The sequence below is a fragment of the Sturnus vulgaris genome, chromosome 13 (assembly GCF_052056855.1).
Source record: "Sturnus vulgaris isolate bStuVul1 chromosome 13, bStuVul1.hap1, whole genome shotgun sequence".
NCBI classification, from domain to species: Eukaryota; Metazoa; Chordata; class Aves; order Passeriformes; family Sturnidae; genus Sturnus; species Sturnus vulgaris.
This window is the reverse complement of record NC_142255.1, coordinates 8,137,081-8,161,928: the sequence shown is the minus strand read 5'-3', so window position 1 is coordinate 8,161,928 and position 24,848 is coordinate 8,137,081. Positions and strand designations below refer to the sequence as shown.

The following is a 24,848-nucleotide window of genomic DNA, read 5'->3' as shown; positions in this document are numbered from 1 at the left end:
AGCTGCTAGAGCTAAGAGGAAAGCCGACCATGAATATCAGTTCCAAGGGCTTTTTATACTGGTTTTTCTGGGAAGATGAACACAATATTGAATCATCAAGATTTAAAAAAATAATTTATTTCCAAAATATTTAAGCATTTTCTTTAGATCATTGTGGTTTAGAAGTAGAAATAACACTGCATAAGTTTTGAATGCAGCTTTGAGATAAAAGGAATCTTGTTAAAGCATCAGGGTATGTAGACATGCATTTAAAAAATGTAATGACTTGGAAAACATGAATCCATAAATAGGGTCAAGTCTTCCTCCAGCATATTGGTGAAGTAGAATATTACAACAGTGTGTAAGAGAGTCTCTAATTTGGTGTAAAAGGGAAATTCAGACTTCTTCCATGGGACAGATACCAGACTTTTTCCAGGTGATCAGTGGAACACATATACAGTTGTCTCTCAGAAACTCTAAATAGAAGGAAATACCTGAAACCTCTCCAGTTATTGCTGATGTAAAATTGTTGATACAGAACTTTGTTAACCATGAGGATTGTTTCCTTGAGAAGCTGAGAGTATTCTTAAGATAGCTTGCAAGATAAGAAGTTTTAGAAAACCTGAAAATCAAGACTTATGGTTGTGTTGATGACAGAGCCATTTAAAAATGTCTTGGATGCTATGATAAAGAACATGATGTGCAAAAGATACAAGGATACAAGTTAGCTAGAAAAAAAATACCAGAGAAAATATTGTAATCTCTTTTTGCTAAATAAGTAGTGGCAAAGAGCAATCTGCTGACTGACATTTGAGTAGCTTCTCTGGAGTAGATTATTGGAGCAGCAGCAAGTGATTTGTCAATGCTGTCACAGACCCATAAACTATGTATAGCTCTGGGTATCACCAGTGCAACTGCAGCCTCACCAAAGGAATTGCTGTCCTTCAGCTGCATATATACCAAGATGGAATAAGGACAGACAGATATGATGGATGTACTACTATTATTGAATGTAAAAATAAACCAGGAGTGAAGAATATTTATAAAATAGATGAGTATAAACGGAAGCACTTTTTAATCTTCTCCTGTAGCTCTTCCTGTTTCATTTAGCACAATCAGGATGGAGCTGATGCTCTTCTGCATCCATAAGGCAAGGAGGGTACTGCAAACATAAGGCAGTGGAATTTTCCTTAGGAACTTTTAGAGGCATGTTGGGTGAAATTTTCTTTTTCTAAAAAAACATGGAAGTAAAGGACAAGGAGACATGCCTTTTTCTATTAACTATAAAAAGGGATTGAGCAATTCAGAAGGATTTATGCATGCCCCATCAAGCAAAAAAAGTCCAGTAGTACCAAAAGTCATCTTTTGAATTCCAGTGTACCAGTCTATAGTTCTTAACATCTGTGACATTCTTTGGTGTTTTGGTATAATTATTCCAACTTATTACTTCAAGCAGAGGCAAAACAAACTGTAATTTGATTCTGAGTTTACCTATAGCATAAAAGATAACAGTAAATAGCCATTTTTAATGGTTTCATGCTAATCGTATTATTTCAAGTATTTTTCTTCTCTTGTATCTGTTAATCTAGTTTCTTATCAACAGAAGAAAATCTGATATCTTTGTCTTATCTCAGTAAGTGATACTAGCTTGATGTCATTTTTTAAATTTTGTATATTTATTTTGTATACATTGATTCATTTTTCTTTCACTACTGTAAGTCTTGAAATTAGTTCAACTTATCTAAACTTTTCAGCCTTCTAGTTTGGAGGTTCTGAAAATAAAATTTAAAGCATTTGAGACTATTTTAGATAGTTCCTAAACCTTATCTCAGAAGTGGAAACAACTCTACAGGAGTTCATGCCAACAGCAGCTGTGAATATCATGCCCTGTGAAATATGTGACTGCTGCCCAGACACTATGTTCCAATCCTTTGTTCCTGATCCTAGATGTACATGTTATTCTTGCTCTTTAACAGTAGCATATTTATATAATTTATGGGTGTGATGGGTGTGCCATCATTAGCATTTTATTTTACAACAGGGGTACACTTTTGAAGCAAATCTTTGTCTTCCCAATTAGCCACATTTGATGACTGGAATGGCTGAGTGGGATCTGTGTTTTACTAATGCAACCAAGCCAGATGTTGCTCTTCCAGATCACTTCTGATGTGCTCAGTTAATGGGCTTTCAGTCATCAGGACCAAAAATAGAAGTGGTGTGAAGTGAATGCATCTGAAACATTTTTCTGTGAGTGCTTGTGTCTTTGTCACCTACTGCTTTGACCTTCTGCTCCACTCTTCTGGCTCTCAGCTCTTTGCTATAGCACACGTGTTCTTTGTGGCCAAGGTGGAGAGCAGCTCACCCCTCTGTCCCAGGCTGCCACTGAGCATCCCTGCCCTGCTGTCACTTCTGTCTGTGCTGGCACATAAACCATCTTGCATGTCTCAGTGCAATCCTAATGTTCAATGCAAGAACCAAGGAAGGTGATTTTTTGTTTGCTAGAGTCCAGAGGAACTACTCTCACATTTGTTGTCCAACCAAGGGGCTGTTTGCTTGGATTTCTTTGGAAGTAAACCAATCGGGCTTCAGTTTGCAACTCAGACCATGATACAGTAGTCCAAGTCAAACACTTTGTGGTATTGTTAGCTGTGTGATGCAGAAAGATTCGCAATAATCAATTATCTGTTTGTTTTCACAGGAAATAATTAATTAATTGCATGTACTGTTATCACATGTATTGAGGGAGATAAAATATACCTTTTCATCATTTTTGGATAATGTATGCCTTACAATTTTAATGCTTTCTGGAGTCAGAAGAGAATACTTAAAATGCATGTTGACTTTTATTTCCTACCATCACCCTAACAAGCCAGAAATTGTCAAGGGAGCCCAGTCTTCAAGAGAGCGGTAGTTTTTTGAGTTCACCACATTCTGTAATCAAATAGTTCTTTTGACAGTCTATAGCTTACTGGTTTAGAGACTAGTTTTAGAATTTGGTAGAAGTGTCTACTAGCTGTTGAAAAACAATGGAAAACAGAGCCATTAGAAGTCTAATGAGACTCAATTTCTAAACACTAGAGCTGTTTTTAAAGCATGTCCTTTTGTTTCAGGTTTGCAGACCACTTTATGAATAGAGACACAAATGCAGTTTTCATCTTCACCAAACTGACCTCCTGTTTTGACTCTCCATGTATCCGCTAGTAATTTTTCTACATCACTGCTGGTAAAGTGCTAGCAGCGATTCTTGTATTTCTCCTGTCAACCAAGCTTTATTCAAGTTTGACCTTCTCTTTGTCAGACAAGCATCACTCATCTCTTATGATGTGCTAGCTTTAATATCTTTCAAGCATTATATGCCATCTCCCTAGAATAAGCTTCAGCAATACGACATCCTCTGGGCTTACAGAGTGTAATGCTCTGCTTCTGGGTGCAGCATTTATTATTTTAGCATGGCTTAATTTGTGTCATTGTTTTGGCCAATCTACTTCTTTAATGTCCTGCTTCTATTCAAACCTGGTTTTCATCTGTTATTTCCCTTTCTTGGCAATACATGCTAATTAAAATTGTCCAACTCAGACTTCAAACTACTTCTACCTGTGGGTACTTTACACATGTTATTTTCATGGAACAGCTCTATTGTTATCTAATTCCAGCAAGTATTTTGTCTGAAGGCTTTGCTTCTAGAAACAATGTAATTATCAGTCAGTTTGAAGCTCTTGCAGCCATTTTGCAGAATTAAATATTGAAACAGTACTTTGAGAGAATAATGAGCTTTAATTCTTTTTCCTATTTGGTGTTGTGCTATAATGCACACTTACAGGAGTGGCAAATCAATGTTTTGATTAATTTTGATCCTAACAGTTAAGATTTTTAGAACCTTGTTACATTTCTTGTTCTATGGCAGGGAGTGGAGAACTGAGTTTTTGCCATCATTAAAGAAAAGAGTGTATTGGGACAATGTTCTGCTGCTCAGAAAAGTGCAGAAATGAAATGACACAAGACTTTTGAAGAAGGGTTATGACAGGGGGGCAGAATCACCTGAACCTCTTAGATAGAAATACCTCTGCTGACTGATAGAAACAGTTGTATTTCTGATGGAGTCACAAGCTACAAAAGCAAAGGTCTGTGTTGACTTCCATATCTTCATTGCTAACATATTTTTCATGCAGAAAGATTCTGCCTTTTCAGCATTCTTTATAGATTTTCTTTTTCCTCAGAAATTAGAGTATTGAAACTGGTTGTCTTGTATGATTAATATCTGTTTTGTGTGAGGAGTTACGGATGGCAACATTGCTAATAGAATTAATAAATTGGACCGTGACAATCTGAATACAGTTGATAACAATGTAAAGTTAAACTTTTCTAATACCTGTTAATTTTCATACCAAGTTTGAATAGTAATTATGCAGCATTAATAAACACTTGTTGGAAATTTTCCTTTGCCTACATTTAAACTGATAGGTGGATAGAAAATAATCAGGGGGCTTATTTGAGGGAACTGAAAAAATGACAAGCCCCTTTCACTTCATTCCCCAGCCATCCCCATATGAAAACCCCTTTCAACAGAAGACAAGATTTAGTGGATATGCTGAGTATTCTACAGCTTTTTAATACCTGGAACTTATTAAAGGAAATGTAAAGACTAACTTTATCTAGTTTTCTGCTTAGGTATCTAATTAAATATAATTAAGTGCCTTAAAAATAAAAAGGGTTTGTGAGCATTTTCCTTTTGTCTTCAATATTTTACACTAGTAAAAAATTCATTTTCAGTAGTATATAGATAGATGACCACCCTGCTCTTCATCATTCTGGACTACACTGAGCTGAAATAGCAACAATTAAGGAGCAAAATGATTTTTCCTATAATCCTAGTAAAAAAACGCCTTCCTCTTATCTAAAATGGCCTGTGGTACAGACACACAATATGAAGGCTATTACTGGTATTTCAAAATGTAGTGAATTTTCAGTTAAAAGAAAAATTTAAGGAGAAACACCTAATTAAAGTAAGGAGAGTTAGCTATATGAACCAGTGTTTCCACTGCTCCTACGTGCACTCATTACTTTTTTAGGTTAGTATTTTGAATGTGTGAATGACAGAAGTGAGTTGTATGAAGATAAGCTCTTTTAAGTAAATCATTGCCATTCAACAATATAATATGAGATGCCTAGCCTTGAATCCTTGATTTAAAAATACATTCAGTGGTCTCTTACATAATCACAGTTCATTTCTTATCTACGTCAAGGAATGTTGCTGTCTATTCCAGTAGCCTAACGACTACTAAAGTGAATTGCTTGGTGACTCTGTCCACTTCCTGATTTGGTGCTCTCATACACACAGAGAACACTTCCACAGTTCAGATTATTTCACTCATGGTGAGTTCAGAAGAAGCAGTAAACAATGGAGATTTCAAATTAATTTTGTCTCTGAAGATGCACTCATTTGTTACAAAGCAGAGATATTTTTAAGATATCTTTTTTTTGGAAATTTGAATCAGTTGTCCTCTTTATGTAATTTCTGTTGAGAAAAGAGACCATTAGATGGGTGCATTTTTCTTTATATGTAGCGACTGCAAAGAAAAGCAAGTTAAACCAAAACACACCTTTCCTCCTTCCTAATTTTGATTCTCACCCTCCTCACTAAATTTAGGCAAAATGAGGTTACAGTAAAGGAAATGAATATAGTGAAATTAGATTAAGTTGGCTAAAACCAAGGGAGCTAAAGAAAATTTTATATATCTATCTCTCATGCTCTGAAAAGTTCCATTCTATGTCTCAACAATTTTTAATATAACTTTTTAAACAAGTGAATTAAACAAAGAATTAGTAAGATTCTTTTGGCATCTGATAGCTAAGTATCTGCAAACTACTTAAGAAGTGCATTCCACATAAATAATATTGAGATTTATTCTGTGCCTTTATTTGTCAGTATTACCAATTTTGCTAAACTGAGATAATCTAGAAAGCAGATGCAGGTTGCATGAACAGATTGTGATGAGGCTTCTTAAATTACAAGTAGTGTCTGCCTTAAAACTTCCCTCAGTCCCAGATTTTTCTTCACCTTTTGGACGCTTGCTTTTTTACAAGTTTGGGAATTGGTGCCTTTGTCTCTCCTACCCTGTTGGTACATGCTGTCATACCTTTCCTCTCATCGATGTCCAGATGCTGCTCCAGCCCTCTGCTTTTAACTCATCTTTTCTTTAGGGCTCATAAAAGCAAACCCCATCCTGTTTCCATGGCCAGCCCAGCTTTCAGTCACCTATTTCCTCCTGGCCGTGCTCTCACCCGGCTTGCAAAGTGCTGTAATGATTTTGGAGTGTGGAAGCCAGATCATATTGTTGTCCAAATATTCTTTATATGCTTGAAAGAGTAGCCAATAATATCTGGTGTTGTGAGACAAATGCATTCACAAATAATTTTTTTTAAATAGGATATTTAAAGAGTAAGCTCGTTTTCATAAATCTAGTCAGCCAAATGCTTTGATCATGTAAGCAACTTCTAAAATTAGTGGCAGAAGAGAGCCTTTTAGTTCCTTGATTTAGTGACTACTCTACGTTATGCAGCTTTACAGTTGCCAGTATATTTGGGATTTATGTGTTTGAATGTGATTTTTCCTGTATATCAACTGGTTTAAAAAATTAAATGTGGCACATGTTTAAGGTGTAAAGTGTTATTTTGTAGTGTATGTAACCCAAGATATCTCCAAAACATCTTGAGAATATCCAAACTATTAAAGGGTCCTTGAGCACTCCCTTTGGGGGGAAGTGGGAAGATCAGTAAGGTGACAATTAAAACAATACTGTTTCATGTGTGCACTGTACTATAATGTGCAAATGTGACAAGACAAAAAAATAAGGGTAATTTTTTCTGTCAGCAAATATTTTCTGTCTGGTTGTAAATTGTCACATTGTGCTCTTTCATTAAGCAATTTAGAATTAGATACATATATATATATGAAATAACATACTTTCACAATTGTAGTTCTGTTGGCATTTGGGGAGTAATTTCTGTCGTTTTATGAGTAGATGTGATAGAAAAGTTACAGTTCAGGAGTTGGGGTGGGGAATGTGGTGTTTATATCCTTAGAAACACTTTTCCTTGAAAATAGAGCATTATTTATTTGAACACTGCAACTATATTAAATATATATTCATTATTTTTAAAAATAGATTTAAAAAAACCAATAAAATTAAAAATCACATGGAGATGGGGTATAGTATGTGAATTATATGCTATCAACACAGTCCTTCATAAGTGGGAGTGGTTCTTATCTACCAAGAACATCTTTATGCTTGTTTAAAATGTAGTGACAGTGATCTTGCTACAATCACACAGCTAAGCACAGGGGTTACTTGGATTCTGCTCTACATTAACAGATTAAAACACTGACAGATTTTATAGCATAAGATTTTTTTCAGAGACTGTTTTTTCTAACCTATATTCCCCTTCTTCCCAATTCTCTTTCAGATAGCGATTCTGTGGATGAAAAGGTTTAAAATCACCTGTTTGCTATAGGGATCATGTATTTTGTTGATGTTTGTTTGTGACTTATTTGACCTGTTTTGTTCCTTCATTTTAGTTGTGAAATCTGCATGGTTTTTTTCCCAGCTTTCCACTCTTTTGTTCTCCTTTGATTGTATGACAATGTGTTGCATTTATACACAGGGTAACCCTCACTGTTGTGCTTACTGTAATTGCCAACACAGGGGTCTGCTACTGGCAAACACGATATCTGATTTTTGCCTCCAATTATCAACTACCCTGCATTCACTACAGGATTTAAAGGGCAACAGTATTTGGGAAGCAACACCTCTGCCTTCCCATGGGTTCTTCCATTGTGTGTCACTAAATGCTGAATGCTACCAAAATATTTCCTAAAGGAACAGTTAGTCTAGCTGTGGCCTGGAGCTGACCCTGCTAAACATTTTCATATGTCTTATATGTTTGATGCAGCTAAATTTTGTCCAAAACTTACTAAAAGCAACCATGCAACCGGACTTTTTTTTTGTCTCTATTAAAGGCTCGGTTAGTAAGTGCAAGTTCCTTGGATGCTTCCAAGCTTTATGCGGTCCAAGCATTTGCTGGGTAAGTAAAATTATGACTGAGAATTTTGTTATTTGTATCTGCAAATTAATCTTATAGCATTATAGTATTTTTTCGAAGCTTTTTGTTTTAAGAAATTATATTAAAAGGAAGATAGTTTCATTGTGTATGTCTTCGCCTTTTAATTTTTTTAATTCCTTACTTTTCGAGAAAATAATACTTAATAATTAAAAATTAAATTAAAAATAATTAAAATTCTGATGCTGAGGTCAGTTAGAGATTTTTTTTATCTCTTTGCATATAAAGTGTCCTATGAAGCTATAGCACAATTTTGTCTTCATTCTGGTAAATGTATAGTAATACAATTCTAGCAATGTAATATCACTCTGGTTCTTGAAATTAAAAGGTCAAGGGAGAAGATCTTCCAGTGGCTGAGAGTGAATGTGGTAGAAACCTGTACATCATCTCCAAATGAAGTTATCTTGCATCCAGTTCTAGGGATTCTTTCTTATTTTGAATACTTTCTTATTATTCAGGGAAGGTAAAGAAATAAAAGCTTTTGATAAAACTAATCAGTTATATCAGTTACCTAATTAAAAGGGATATAATCCTCTCGTTGGTGCTCTCAGTTAGTACTTTTTAGTATAATTACAATTTATTATGAAGTGATGAGATTAAATTGATCATTCATCTTCTGCTTTTATGTTTGAAATGCTACACAATTGACACTATGAAGTTTTTCCTGTTTAGAGTCATATTTTGAGGAGTATTGCTAAAAGGTAGTTATGGCATTAATTTGCTTAATACTGTGCACAGTCTTCTATGGAAGGTATACTTAGGGTAACGTTTGTAGTTATTGCTAAACTTTAAACAAATTTATGAGTAATCTGCAACTTTTTAATGGTGTAGGTAGTTTTCATATAGTTTGCCACGCCCCAGAGTGTTGTACTCCTGCCTTTGCAGCCCTTAGAACTTTCAGAGTTGCTGTGAGAATGTGAGGACACGTGTGACATAGTGCAGGGTTAGTCACCAAATGCAAACCAGAGGAGAAACATTTTAACACCTGCTTGTTGTGTAGTTAAGGACAGAATTTTACAAGCACAATCTGAATGCAGGTACTGACAGTCAAGTATTGTATCTGTGCCTGTAGAAAGCTGCATGTGACCATACTGTTTTGCTGTATGTACTACTTTCTCAAATCAGTTGGTTAATTACAGTTTCTTAATAGATGTGGACCTTCCTGGTTTTTGTGGGTTGCACACAAAAAGCAATCTCATAAGTGTATGGAGAGTCCTTGCCACTGACAAGGACTATACAGACTGAAGCTGCTCTTTTTATGCCCTCTCTTCCATTCACAGGTGAATAAATTCAAATATTGAATCCTCTGAGAAGAAACTGTGTCAAAGCCTTGTGCAGATATCCTCTAACCACTACTTCAAATGGCTGACAGTAGCTCAATAATAGCTCCTGTTTTTAGATTAAACTTTTGCTGACAAAGTTTAGACCTGTCCTCCCCTTGCTTTGCTGTCCACAGTATCTTTATTCAAGCCTCTGTTTCACTAGGCCTCGCTGAAAGCAGTTATGCAATTTTCATTTAACTTCTCATTCAGGCAAAGAAAGCTGTCATTTCAAAGACATTTGTGGCTCTGTTTTAATCACACTTCCCACTCCTTCGTGCAAGAACTAATGCTAATTTCTAGGATCCCTCAGTCTTTTTACTGCCAGCACAACTGACTGCAGTTAGCTATGACTCCCTCTAACTCTCTCCAAAAGGTGTTGCCATTTGAAGTGAGGGAGGAGATTGCTTCCCTCACAGCCATTGTTGTCATGCTTTATCTATGCAAAACCACCCCAGCTGATTCTCTTCTGCCTTGCTTTTCCCTCTCTGTCACAGCACAATGCTGTGCACCCACCTCATGCACCAGCACCTCCCAAGTCCACGGCAGGAGCTGCAGCTCTCCATTCTCTGCAATGATCTTCACTTGGTTGCATGAAATGAGAGAAAAGCCCAAGGCCAGAAAGTAAAGGCAAAGACCAAAGACAGCTTTTCTGGGGCTTCTCATGCAACTTCTCTGCTAAAAGGCAAAGGCACCACCTATTCTGGTTTTCCATACCAATATCACATAATATCATCTTCATTTTATTTTTCTTCACTTCCTTGAAAATGAGACACTTTAGAGCTCATTATTTCCATATTTTTTTAAAGGTGAAAGTATGTCAGCTAGAGTTCTCATCATGTATATGGATCCTGGATAGTACTGTTTTACATTTTCCAGAGACTTGCTCTTGTATTAATTTCCTGCTTGCTTCATGAGTAGTCAGAGACTGATAATTTTACCACATGGCCTAATCCATTCTGAAATTTGCTAATGATACACAGATGGTGCTGCTTGCAGATGATTCCTCCTTTCCTTCAGTTCTCTATGGTGAAACAAATTTCTTTTTCTTGAATTCTCTGAAAAATTCAAACAGATTAATGTTAGGCACAATATTTCCAGAAGCACCAAAAAATAGTCTGTCTATATGACAGGTTTTTTTCCTTGCCTTGAATGACAACTTTCATCAAATTCTTATGATTCCACTTTATCATCTTCTATGTAAAGTTATTGTTGGGTTATAATTGGAAGTAAGTAGGGGAGTAGAGAATTCAATGTATAACCTCCATTAACATGAAAAGTTTTTCCCTTGCTATGTTATTTCTTGATGACGAGTAAAAGGAGTTTAGCAAGAACCTCCATTTTAGTCATAGTTTTATGTTACAGAGCAGAATAATAGATGGAAATCCTTTTACAGATATTGCCTCTATGTGAGCATTAGAATGCCTTATACACTATAAGTTTTATTTACTGCTGGTGGAACTGCTCCCGAGTAGCAAAAAGCCCCGAGTTTATTTCTTGGTCTCTGTACATTTACTTTTTACAACCTCAAAAATGTTATTTTATTTCTATCACACTTTTGCTAGGTTCACAAGTATGTCTGGAAGCTGCAATTTGGGTCTACTTTGATCTTTATGCTATTGAAAAAAATTCTAGTATCACAACCTGTCATGGAAAAATGGTTGTGTGAAAATATAAAGGAATTGCATAAACAGATTATGAATTCTTTTCCCTTTCTTAGAGAATGGTGCAGGTGCATCAGAAGGAAGTAAAAAATTCTTCACTAATTCAGTTATATCTCTTTTCACACAATAACTGTAACATGCATAAATAAATTTAGGGCTTTCAGATTATAAACTCGTTGTGAATGTAATTTTATATACATAGAAATAGAGAGAAATATAAGAAACTTAAAAGGGTATTTGTGGGAGTGCCAAACAAATGACCATGGAAAGGAAAATATTGGGTCTTGAAAAATCTGATATTCCAGCTTCTCCGAGAATTTCCAAGTATCTCTAAATTAGAACTGACAAGGTATATAGAGATCTGGAAAAAGTTCAGGAGGATACCTGTGTTAATTACTTGGAAGAGTCAGAGAGAATGAGGCCAATTTGTTATCCAGATCAATATGTATTCTTTTAAATTCTGTTGGTGTATCAGCCATTTATTCTTTGAAGTGACTCCAAGTTACTCTGCTGTTGTTTCCAAGTTGTATGTGAGATCTAACTGCGATTTAATCATGTGCTCAATGAAAAAGCTCAAGCCAGGCAAAAGAAAATAATGATGGTCACCGTGGAATTTTTAAAAATGTGCAATTTCTGTTTTCCACAGTCACATGGAGTTATTTGAAATGTGATTGTATATTTAGCTAGATATTTTAAACTTTGTATCAAATATAATACAACAATATTCATTGACATCAATTGTGTTCAATATGTAATGTCAAGCTGCATCTCAACTACCAGATATTCAAGAACTTATGATGGAAAGCTCTTATAATTTCTAAATCAATGGTAAAATGTTTTAGGAGGTATTAAGTAACCTTTTAGCTCCTCTGCTTTGGGTGTATGCCAGAAGAAAAAGCACCAAGAACACTCACACGGGTTTTTCAATTGGAGCACTTGCCTTTAGCTGATAACTGTTAATTTTGATTTTTAACTATAAATAGAAATATTACAAGCAGTTCTTAAGGATGTAGTCGTGTAAGCTCTATGCTTTTATTTTCTTGCTTCCCTTTGTATCTTCTGCAGTCGTGGACTGTATGGAATTGACAGCATGCCAGACCTGCGAAGGAAGAAATCTTTTCCCATTGTTCGAGATGTGGTGAGCAACTTCTGAAACTTGATTTGTTTGCCAGTTGTGTAGGTCTCTCTTGTAATTTGTATTGTGCATCTGAATGACAGTTTGCAACAATTGTTTTATTGGAAAAAGGAGCCTTGAGAGAATGGATTGAGGGCAGTAAAAGTCAATGAGGCAGTTGTTATAATGGACTAGATAAGTCTGAATATCTCATTGGATATTTAGGTATTACTTGTGTAATCGAGTAATGTGCATTTCATGCAGTGAGAATCTACTCGTTTTCACAGAGATGCTATCAAGTGTTTGGGATATTTTTCTCTGATTTATTTTGATACTGAAAGAGAGAGAGAGAGTTCCTTTTAAAAACAGCCCTTTTCACTATTAATATTTTAAAGATTATTATATATTTTAGGTACAAGGTGAGATTATCAGGGGTTTTAACAGTCAGAAACAAGAAAAATTCAAGAAAAGAATTTTCAAAGTGGAAAATAATGGCAGCTCCTTTGAGATTTATTCTGACTTCCCGTCTAAACAAGATTAAGTAGTCTCTCTGCTCCAGAGAATTTCAAGTGCTATTCACATTTCTCTTTTTCTTTTCCTATCGTATAGAATTCATAATTCAATAAAATATATATTTAGTATCTGATGATGGTGAGCCCCCAAACCAATTTCTCACTGTAAAGAAGTGATTGGGTGTTAGGCTAAGTGAATGATTACTATTGTTGTCATTAAAAGATCAGCCTTTGCCAATTATTGCTCAATGTTTTCTCAGTTTCTGTGTTCAGTTGCTTTGTGGTGATCCACCACACTGTCAGCAGTCAAAAAGAGAAAGTACAGCAACCATTTTAAAAGAGAATTCCTTCTGAAATTGATGAAAAGTTACACTGTACAACATAGTAGAGCCTGCATTCATTTAAATCATCTTTTTGACAGCAGCCACTCCACTATTAGTTGTATTAAACGAGTAAAGTCTATTGTCCTGCTATGACACTTTAATGCATGTTAAATGATACTTTGCTTTATTCTTAATGTTGGAAGTGCTTACAGAAAGGTATAGCTCAGACATCAAAATAAATGTAATTGAACCTTTTTTATGCTTACTTATGACTGTTTCAGAAAAACAGAAATAATATTGTTAGAAATGAGTGCTAGACTCTTGAGACGCTGACTAAAATATAATTTCTTTTTTTTGTGCAATAAATCTGACAAATTAATATTGTTTATAATTTCTTTCCTATCTTGTCTGGATTTTTAAGGCTATGGTAAGTACTTTTATATTTATAAATGTTCATAGTAACTGTTATGGATTCCATTAATCTTGTGTTTTATTATGACCTTCTATTGGAAAGTTTAAAAATTATTTTATGACCAAGAATTTAATAATAATGTAAGTGGTGCCTTATGTGAATGTGTTCTCTGCATCATGCCAAAACTGTTAGAAAATGTTTATGTTAAAATGTTATCAATGTATTCCAAATATCTTTTCTGATGATACATGCACAATGCTTAGGTCTCAAGCATGAAGCTTCCCCTGTGGTACTGGAAAGTCTTAGATACCTAGAGAAAGAGAAGTTCAAAGTGTTCTTTACTTTTAAATTCTCTTGTATCAATCAAATATATTTTTCTTTATTTTTCTAGTCCCTCTGCACTTCCAGTTTCACTCCATTATTTTCATGCTTTCAGCATTTTATCTCAATATAACGTTTATCAAAATTCTGTATGTTATGTATATTTTCTTGAGATGATATCTCTGACTCCCATTTGTTTCCACTAATTCACATTTTTAAAAATCCAAATTTCAGCACATAATGAGAATATGTTGAGGTGAAAGAGACCCACAAGGATCATCAGGTCCAATTCCCAGCCCTGCATAGAACCATTGCCAAGAGTTACACCCCGTGCCTGGGAGTCCAGACACTCCTGGAACTCTGGTGCTGTGCCCACTGCCCTGGGGAGCTGTTCCAGTGCCCAGCCACCCTCTGGGGGAAGAACCTTTCCCTGATACCCAACCTAAACCCCCTGACTCAACTTCAGGCCATTCCCTGTGTCCTGTCACTGTCACCAGAGAGCAGAGCTCAGTGCCTGCCCCTCCTCTTCCTCTCAGGAGGAAGCTGTACCTGCACTGAGGTCTCCCCTCAGTCTCCTCCTCTGAACAGACCAAGTGCCTCAGCCACTCCTCACACAGCTTCACCTCCAGACCCTTCACCATCCTCACTGCCCTCCTTTGGGTGCTCTCCCCTTCTAAACTGCTGAAAAGGTTTTGTATGCTAATGCATTGGGACTCTCTGCTTATTTGAGATTCAGTCATTAGAGAGGATAAGGCAGTCAAAATCCACCTGCAGGAACAATTCTCTGCTGCAGTCACGGGTCATTATTAGACTTGCAGTGGAATATGTCTGGTACAGGAGAGAGAGTGTGCAAGAAGTGATGGTTCAAGTGCAGTAATAATACAGACAGCATGAACAGATCTCTGTTTATTGTGGAGCCAGGAAAAATAGTCCAGTGCACTTGGAATTGCTGCAACTTCTGCTTTTTCAAAAGGTTATTCTCGTTTGGATTACTTAGAGCTTGAGTTGAGGTGAGAACAACCAGGGAGAGAAATATCAATAATTACAGTGGAGGTTAGAAGTTTTTAACTCACAGGGGCCAAATAGGTGTGATCTGCCCAGCCATAGCCAAAGGTAGCTCTATTTTACTGTCTGCTTCTGTTAATGCCAGTCATTATTTTGAATGTTATGAAGACTCTAGAAAATTCTTGTGTTTATTCAGTTTAAAGGTGATTTTATACTGTAATCAGGCAAATTTCTTCTTTTGATCAATAAAGACTGTATTGCTCCCTAGCTTTATTATTTGATTATAAGAGCACAAGAATAATTTGTGAATCTTTGCTGCTGTTGTAAAGCAGTCTGTTGAAGTGAGCACACCAGATGAAACAACTGCCTGTTTCAGCTAAAATGATAATGCATTGGAACTTTTTTCTGCAAGTGTCTCCACAAAAAAAACCCCAACATTTATAGAGGCTGGAATTAAAATATGGTAAATTAAAGATTCATATAAAAAGAGATTAATTTAAATTGCAGATGTCATATTCTCTGCTTTTGTATGTTGTCAGCTAAATACCTGGACTATTTTTCATTAATTCTGCTATCAGCAGTCCATTTTCTTAACTCCTTTAATCATTGATATGCAAATTCAGTTATATTCCTAATAAAATATTCTTACATTAAGCAGATAAATCATGAAATAGTAAGTATTTGTATATTTGTGAGGGCTTTCTAAGTCTACTAAATTGAAATCATAACAATATCATTATCTTTGAGCCTGGACAGATCATGCTTTTGTGTCTGTGCTACAGATAGGAAGAAAAAGCAGATGATATTACAGTTATGTCCAGTAATGATTGTGCAGTGGAGATGAATTGCCATTTTTTCGAAATCTGTTTTCTGGGCTTAATACTGCAGTTCTGTTGACTATTTCACGATTAGACATCAACCTTTTATTTTGAAAAATTTTGGGACAGGGCTAAGTAATTTCTCTCAGTGACTTACTTCCTTTCAAGTTATTTTTTCCTCCTTCCTACTCCCCTCCACCCCAGCACCCCAAGAAACGTTACAAATCTGTCTTCCCAAATAATAAAGTTGAGATCCCTGGAGTGATATACTCGTAGTTGCTCAAAAATAAACAGTTTTAAATTTGTGCAGGTTTTAAATGCTGTAAATGGTGAAATTTCATTGCATTCACCTCTAGTGGGTAACTTTTACATCACATTAAAAATAATGTCAACATCTGTAAAGTGATAAAAATGGTTTGTCTTCAGCTTTTTTTCTTCCTGCTATAGCAGGCTGTAGATTTTTTTAAAGGAAACAAGAAAAGATGGTCAAGAAAACGGAAACCCTCTGTAAGACCAGAGGAATGAGTATTGCATGGCACAACCAATAGTCATGAAGTAACAGGAGCCTGACTGTTCCTCTGTGCTATTTTAGCTGTGCAAGACACAGCTTGCCTATTTCATTGTGATAGAGTACTTCTTTTTTTTTTTCCTCAACACAATTGATCATTTAACATGTAATTGTAGATTGAGTCTAATTTGCTTTTACTTAGTCACCGTTTTTCAATGTTTTTGCTAGAATGACTTCTAATTGTATCAATTTATGTATTTAAGCTGCTAAGGCAAATTTGGAGGTAATAAATTAGACAGTGTAGATACAAGTTATTAGGTAATCTAGAAGGCCTTGAGCGTAAAGGAGACTAATTTATTTTAAATCCTGTATTAGAGAGTTGCAAAACAAATTAAAAATTAAATAGGCAATGATCTGCTTTATCATCTTCTCTATTGTTTGAGGTTTTTGCTAGGCTTTTTAGTTTTGATAATTTTTTTCATATGTTCATAATTCAACAGCACTTAGGTTTTTTATGCTCTGCAGGTCAAATTTTTACCTAAGGAAAGACATGAGGTAGTATCTGGACATCAGTTTGAGAGGGTAAACAAGTATGAACTGCTGACAAGTTCTGTGTCCTGTTAAAGGAGAGGGATGAAACACTGAAGGTTCCTGTTGCTGTCAATATTCTTTTGATACCCTGGCATTTTAGACTTCCAGGAAGTTCCAGCTGATGAGCTGCACTTACCTTTCTTTCTTGCTGCTACTTGAAAACAGAGAGGCAATAGGGGAAGAAGTTTTCTTGTTATGTTCATAACCTGTCACCTTGTTTCCCATAGATAAATGTGGCAGGTTTTTCCCCTTTCTCTTTCCAAAATGCTCACTCCTCCTTGTTTCATTCCATACTTAAGAAGTGACACTGCTATGTGTTCAATGCTTCATGCTGTTGAATTATCACCAGCTTCAGTGTTTTAGAACAGAAGCATTTTGTGGGCTTTCTCTTGAAGATGTAGTTTGTTCTGACAGTGGTACATAAATGGAAATAATCTTTGTGGGTTTTTTTCCACCAAAATCCCTGTAAATGTAATTCATCTGACTGTTAAACTTACTGGTTTGTCACAAATCTCTCTAGATATCATGTTCTTCCAACACAACAAACACTTTATTAGAACAGCCTAATTATCTGTTTCCTATTAGGTTTTGTTATTTTAAATAGGGCACTGTACTATAATTTTAGACACATTTCTGTTTAAGAAGCAAAATAGTAAAGCTCCACGATTCCAAGGGCACCCCTTGGGAGAACTGAGCTTGAAGGACATGTGACAGGTCAAAATTGCTTCCCCATATTTTTTGTCACAAGAAATAGTATCTGTTTATTGACTTACAGTGATAGCATGAATCTGCAGTTCTGCTGGCTCATGTTCTTTGGTATTGCTGGAGGACAGAGCACAGCAGCAGCCACTGCCCTATATTTGAGGTTAATGTTCTTATGCCCTTTGTGCTTCTGTCCTGCCAAGTCGTTCACATTGCTCTATTGCTTGGAATGGCTAGGATTGTGCAATTGAGACCTAAAAGGGTCAAATCCCTTCCTACGTGTAAGGGACATAAAAAGCATAAAACTAGCATAGTGCAGGCAAGTAAATCTACATGGGTGCTTGGCAAGACTTTGAGAAAAAACCTGTGCTTCAAGAGGGATCGAAAGGCTGATGCTTTTCAAGTGCATTGTTTTAATACCAAAAACTCTGCTGGTTATGAAAATTGTTTATTTTCCTCTTAATGATCCAAAAGAGTTTTTATTTGCCATTTTTAACTTTGATATGTGGGTCTTGTAGCATTGGGTTTTGACACAAAAAGAGTGAAAAAACAAAGCCTGAACACTGTTTAATCTTTCCTGTGACTTTGTCAATCTCACTGGCATACACCCATGGAATTTCCCACGTTCACAAAAATAGAATGAAAGGATGGTCACAGAGAAGTAAACAATTATTTACTTAATAATAACAGAATGGAGAATCTGGCAGCAAATTAATGGCATAGAGTTGGTAAATTGCTGCATTTAAAAGTGGAAAAAAAAAGAAAGGAGGGTTCTTTTTAATAGGAGAGAGATTAATTGAATGCTACTAAGCCAAGGATGATTTCTCACCCTATAATTGGTTTCACAAGATTAATAATTCTTTGTCAGTCTCCAAGTTTAATTATTATCAAGAGAAACTTATTGAAAATTGAATCAGGGAAAGTGAACATTTAAAATTAAAATTGAACAGTCTTATAAATAAATAAATAGAAATCCATTTTAAATATACCAGTGTTTAAAATTATATAATTGGAAGAAATTGGAATTGTCTCTTCATCCAGGGATTAATGGTGCAGTTCCTTTGCTGATGTAAGCCTAAATTTCTTCTGGCCCAGCATGCATTTCACAAAAATAAGAATGTCAAGTAGAAAGTATCATTTAAAATTTTGCTGTAATATTTCTATAATGATGAACTATAGAGACCCACTTCACAGTTAGATGAAAATCTGCATCCTCACAACAAAGGCAACAGACTTATGGTTAGTGGGTGGTATAATTGATCCATACAGTGCTAGACTGTGAGGGCAGCAAAGCATGACAAAGCAGATAGTGGATGACAGAAGAACAGAGATAAGGCACAAGTGTACAAACACACTTGGAATGATTTAGAGTAAGAGAAAGGAGGAGTGAAAGCAACACTGCAGGTGCAGTCCAGTAATATAACAGTGTTATGGTTGATATTGTACACAATGGAATAAATCTCATCTGTTTCTGTCAGGCCAAAGGATTATTGATAGCAGAAGTGATATTCAGATTTGAAATATTATTTGTAAAACACACAGAACTCATTCTCCCAGGGGCCTTTCTGATCATCATACTCACTAGTTAATTCTCAAGGACTCGTTTAAATTTCTGGAGTGTTGCAATTAGGAATATAAAATTTCCTTTTTTATTGTGTATTAAAATTACTTTATTTTCAGTCCCTTTTTATGTACCACTACAGCAAAAGAGTTCATCTCTGCAACTGAGTGCATTATCTTCAGAACCAGAAGTTGTCTGTATACCACTAACATCATGTGACCAAATGAGGACAGATTGATACAGATCCTGTCTCAAATAACCAGAGTATTTCTCCATATAGCTATCCATAGTATTTAATTAATATTGCCTTTAAGGAAAATAATACTTTAATATTTCTTGAGGTCTGTTTATTTAAGTAGCATTTTATATACATACACAGAGTTTAAAAATGCTCAGTGAGTTACAAAAATTATCCAGACTGACAACTTGAACCATAAGACTACTGCAAAATGATCTTCCATGTTGCTGCAGGCAGCTTCCAAATTAGGGCAGGATGCCTATCCTTGTACTACATTAATTTGGTTGGCAAAGCAGAAAAACAGTGACAGCCTGTGGTTTAAAAAACCTGAGTCACAAATCTCTGAATACCAGGATTTGTATTAGAAATGGCAGTTCAGCTGGACACTGCTGAAAGAAACAGTAACAATGATGGAAAGTATACTTCCATTATGTACTGAAACCCTAAAAATTTTGAGCTGCATACGTTAACTAATAGGTTTTGTATCTTCTACAGTTTAGTTTACATCCAGTAGTTTAAAGTATTATTTGCCTTCCATTAGATTCAACAGCTGGTGTTACTTGTGTAATTGGTAACTCTTTTGCATTTGCTTTAAACAGACACTTGCAGCTCGAAAATCTGGTATTTCCATGGCCATGCTCATCCGGACCTCCATAAACACTGATGAAATGGTAAGTGTTTCCAATGACAGGTTTAAGACTTTTAAGTAAAAGAGAAATTTTTGTTTAAAGATCCCTAAAAATTATTTCAGCCTTACACACTCCAAACTGGATGAAATGGAGTGTATTCCATTTATTGTGTAGGAACTTCCAGGGAACCTGTGCAGAATTTGCTGCCTGATATGGCTGAACTGAAAAAAAAGCAATAATTTGAAGAAATACAGGCCCATTTTGTGTTCCTGAAATTGCTAGTGCATACATAACCTTCTAAAATACACCCTATTCTGAAGAAAAATGAAGAGTTGAATTTTTCTTACACTGTTCTTAAGGTCCATAGCAGAAGAATGAGAGAACAGGAAATACTGACAGAGTGTTCTGGGGACTGGAACATGTAGGACAAAATTGACATCCATCAATCTCACCTGGTTGATTGTGAACTTTCTGTGCTTATATGGTAATCATAAAGTTATGATTTGGTGGTGCTCAGGGATAGATTGCTGAGGTAGAAAACAGCTGTTGTTTGAAATGTTCTTCCAGTAGAGGTAGCAGTTGTTTTATTCTGCTATCTCAAAATAGCAACAAAGGTTAATAGAACGGAAAACTATGGGGTCTTAAGGAGTTTAAGGCTGAGGGAAAATTATAGAGGAAGAACTTATGGCATCCAAGTGCTACAAAATAAAGACATTTTTCAGCTTTGTTATACTTTGTACCAAAATAGATGAGTTCAGTAAAAGGCCCTAAAATACTCCATGTACTTTACTAAAAGATGTTTACTGAACAAACAATATTATATATAAGGATAACTACCTTTTATGGAAAATAACTACAGCTTCATCTATTTATTTACATGCCTCCTCTCAGGTTCTGACTTTGAAGGGCTAAAGTTGCAAGTTTTGGAGATAATATTAATTGCCTACAAAGGCAGGACAAGAAAGAATAATTTGCACTTACAGATTCTTACATAAATGGTCCTGTTCAGGAGGAAAAAAAAAAGGTAGCAAATCCCAGTGAACAGCTCAGTGCAAACATATCTCTAGTGCTCGCTGTCAACCAGAGAAACTTCTGAACTCTGATTCAGGAGAAATGGAAGGGAAAATTCATTTGTATGTATTTTTACACCTCTATATTATTTGGCCTCCATTTGAACTGTGCCATATGAAAAAACCTGTGTACCAGAAATAGTTCCTTCTTAAGAAATCTTGACATAAAAATGTGAGTCCAAAGGCAGACAGCAAATGTAATTTAGACACATGAAAGTTCATTTGATGGGAAAATGTAAAAAGCTGATTCAGAGTAGAGGTGAATGTGAGATGCCAGTCCTATGCCAGCCCTCACTACACACACCAAGGGGCAGGGAGTGCTCTTTCACAGACAAATATAAAGGTAAGCCAGTAAAACCTCTTACAAGATATTTAGACAAAGGGAAAAGCACTACTTTTCTACTTTTCTAGGTAGTAAGCCAAACTTAATAACCTAGGGCATCATTACACTGGGTAGAAAGATTTGAAAACGAAAAGGACAGGCATTTTCAGGCATAAAAGAATTCTCCAGATACTCTCCACAAAATGAAGATGTGAAATGCAGATGAAGAAATGGAGTCACCAATAAAAGTTAAGGAAGAAACATCCCCTTTGGGCAAGTTATTCCTCTGATTAAGGCTTTTCTAGTTTTTACCCTCCCTCAAGTTTTTCTAGAGGGAGTATTAGTGACTCTGGTGGGTGTGGGTTATTTGGCTGATTAGATTCAGTATGAAAATTCTTTGAACTAATGCCTTTTATTAAAACTGAAGTGCCACCTACTCAAAAAATTACACCCCGAGGTTAAGGCTTTGAGCTTTGCCACCTGTCACTGCTATCCTTCTGGTACCACACAATCATGGCACAGTGAGTTTGTGTGTTCTCAAGCACAGATTCAAAGACATTTTAAGCAGTGTAATGCTTTCAGTTGAGCACCCATTTTATTGCTTTGTTGAACAAAGACAGAGCTGCACATTTTTGAAAATTATACATCAATGACATCAACAAGTATTTCAGGTAATATATGACACAAGTAAATTTCCCTTGAGAGGATTAAGCAGATAACTAAATAATTCTCCTATACATTAGTAGTGCTAAATGTTGCCAAACCAGTTATTAGTTATATAGTTATATTGGAAGTTATTAGTGCCATGTAGTTATGCTTTGTAATTCACATAACAAAAACATTTAAACAGAGAAGAGTAATAGGATTGAAAGCCTCTAGACAGTAAGAGAAATAAAGTTCTCCTTTGCAATTTGCTTTATTAACAACAGGGGAATGAACATGTTCAGCAGCAAAACCAATCTACAAATTGTGTCTTTCAGCTGAAAATTTCATTTACCTTCAAATGGTTTTTTTAAGGCCTGTTGAGGGTAAATTTTATTACTTACTGACATTTCAGAAATATTTAAAGTTTCTGGCAAAATTCCGGAAGTATTTATAATGTGAAAAATATTGAAGCTGGACAGGGTGAAAGGGCAGGATTTGTACTGAGGCTAGATGAGCTCAGGAGTGGGAGTGTAATCAGTGGTTTCTGAGAAACATGATTCCTCAGCAAACTGTACAAATTCACTTTAGGTTGCTTTAAAGTTTCCTTTCTGGTTCCTGTAACATGAAAGGCAAAAGTGGAGTAATGTACAAAAATGTGTTCTCCAGAGTTAGGTGGCCATTACTGTACAGTTCTTAGGGTCTGCCAAATCAAACTGGTGCACACCTTTGCTTGCTTTCAGGGCAGTTATTAGGATAAGCTAAGAAGCACCCTGGAGAGCAATATGTTTTTAGTCTTTGTATGTTTTTAGTAATCAGGTGTTTTTTCTTAGTTCTGTTCTACAGTGTTCTCAGATGTGCTCAGGCCAAATGCCCATGAAATGTCTCTGGCCAGGCTTCTCAGGATGGATATTGTTTTCTGCAGTAACTACTAACTTCAATAAGAGCTGTTGCAGCCTAAGCTACCTAATATTTTGTTATTTTAATGCTTGACCCTATGAATCAATGGCTACCCTATGGCTACATGGTACTGTTTTTCCCATGGTAGCAAAAGTCCTTTGATTGATGACTCTGTGCAACATTATCCATATATGCACAACAAAAGAATATTTTACTTTTATCAGACAATCTATTATTAATAGAATATTTCACAAGTTTGAGTAGAGATGCAGGTACATAACTCCAATAATATGTCAACATATTTTCAGACAGGTTAATATCTTCCATTTGGCATGCAATTACCACAGCTGAATATTAAAGATAAGGGAATGTTAACAAATGCTTAACTGAGTAAGTTTGCCTTGCTTCCTATACTGTCAGAACTGTGGCAGCGATGTTAAAAACAAATGTAGACAGCACAAATTCCAAAATCTTATTCCCTTGCTACAGCTATATAGCCAGCATTAGAGGCACCTTAATAATATCCACACCAGAGCAGGACAGGAACGGACAGACAGACTTTCAGAAATAGCCCACCGTGATATGTTTTATGATACAGTTTCTTCTTTCTAAAATAAACAATTCTTCATTTATAAGGGAATGAATCTAGAACTTCTAATCCATTCATGGCAGTCACACGTGAGTTTAGCAAACACCCGCCCCCTAAAAAAGACACAAACAACCTAAGCTTGGTGCTAAGTGCTGCCTACAGGCTGCTGAGCTCTTTTTATTCCCAGTCAATTGCCTGGACCTGGAACATTGGGGTGCCTGAAAAAAAGCTCAAATAAACAAACTTATATGTGCCCATATAAGCCAAGGTCTTGTGTGCAAAACTACAGGGACTGCTTTGTTTTCATCTTACTAAGCCGTAAGGAGCTGAGACTGAGGTTGTTACAATTCTAATCAGTAAAAAGCCAATAAGAGCTCTTGTAGTAGAACTATCTAGTCATGGGTCTTAACTCAAAACAGTCCAAGAAATGGGTTTGGATTTTTGAGAGTATGGATCATTCTTGTCTATAGTAAAAAGCAACTTGAAGCTTAAAGATGAAGTAATAAGTATGCTATTATAGGAATACAGATAAAATGGAACCCTATATTTGGCTTGCTTTTATTTGATGAGATTATATATACACTTGGTATTAGAAGATCGTGTTGAATATAATCAAAAGTCATTTTATGCAATGTGTCTAAGTCCCTATAGGAAGTATTTAAATTAACGGAATTAATATTAGGTAGCTACTCAGGATGCCTCAATGAATGTAATGCTGGTTTTGTTTATTTATTTATTTATTTATTTAATTTCTGCCTCAAGATATAACAAGATATATATAATACTGTGTTAATTGAATAAGTTGATTCCAACCTAACTCTGCTGTTTGTGTAATCAGACAAAACAGTCATGCAGAGTTCTTTTCAAAGTATAAAGCAAAATGAGTAAATCAGTATTTTGCAAATTATTTATACTTCTGTGTATATTCTGATATACACATTTTAAGTGTAAATGGCATATGGTTTAGAAACAGTTCACTGGTGTTAAACAATACAGCTGAAGTATTTTTTTTCTTGCCGAACAGAAAATACACGTCTTCAAGAAGACCCTGCAGGCTTTGATCTATCCAATATCATCAACTACACCTCATAACTTTGAAATCTGGACAGCTACAACTCCCACATACTGTTATGAATGTGAAGGCCTCCTTTGGGGCATAGCCAGACAAGGCATGAGATGCACCGAATGTGGTGTCAAATGCCATGACAAGTGCCAAGACCTCCTAAACGCTGACTGTTTGCAGAGTGAGTATTTAATGACAGCTGAACTGTTGTATTAATTCACACCTTTTGATTTTGTGTGCATGCTCAGCTGAAATGAAGGACCAAACCACCCCAAATCAGTGAAGGTGTGTTGATGCTCCTCAGCTGAGAAGCTAGCCAGAAGCTTTATGGAAAACCTACTGTTAGTTATGCTTTTGTCCTTGAAATCTGTCTAATGTTGCTGGGCATTTACGAAATCATTCTTGCTAATATCAGTGAATTATTTACTTTCCACTGCCTATGGCAATA

At 35.8% G+C, this 24,848-nt stretch overlaps 1 protein-coding gene across 1 annotated transcript in view; it reads left to right on the top strand.

Moving 5' to 3' along the window:
- Nucleotides 1-24,848, top strand: part of UNC13C (unc-13 homolog C) — a 123,258-nt gene that overhangs the window by 9,087 nt on the left and 89,323 nt on the right. Inside the window, exons 2-7 of the mRNA XM_088172513.1 lie at nt 7,444-7,466; nt 7,997-8,061; nt 12,146-12,218; nt 13,451-13,456; nt 19,785-19,856; nt 24,362-24,581. Of these exons, the coding sequence (XP_088028639.1) occupies nt 7,444-7,466; nt 7,997-8,061; nt 12,146-12,218; nt 13,451-13,456; nt 19,785-19,856; nt 24,362-24,581 (459 nt within the window). The remainder of the gene's footprint in view (nt 1-7,443; nt 7,467-7,996; nt 8,062-12,145; nt 12,219-13,450; nt 13,457-19,784; nt 19,857-24,361; nt 24,582-24,848) is intronic.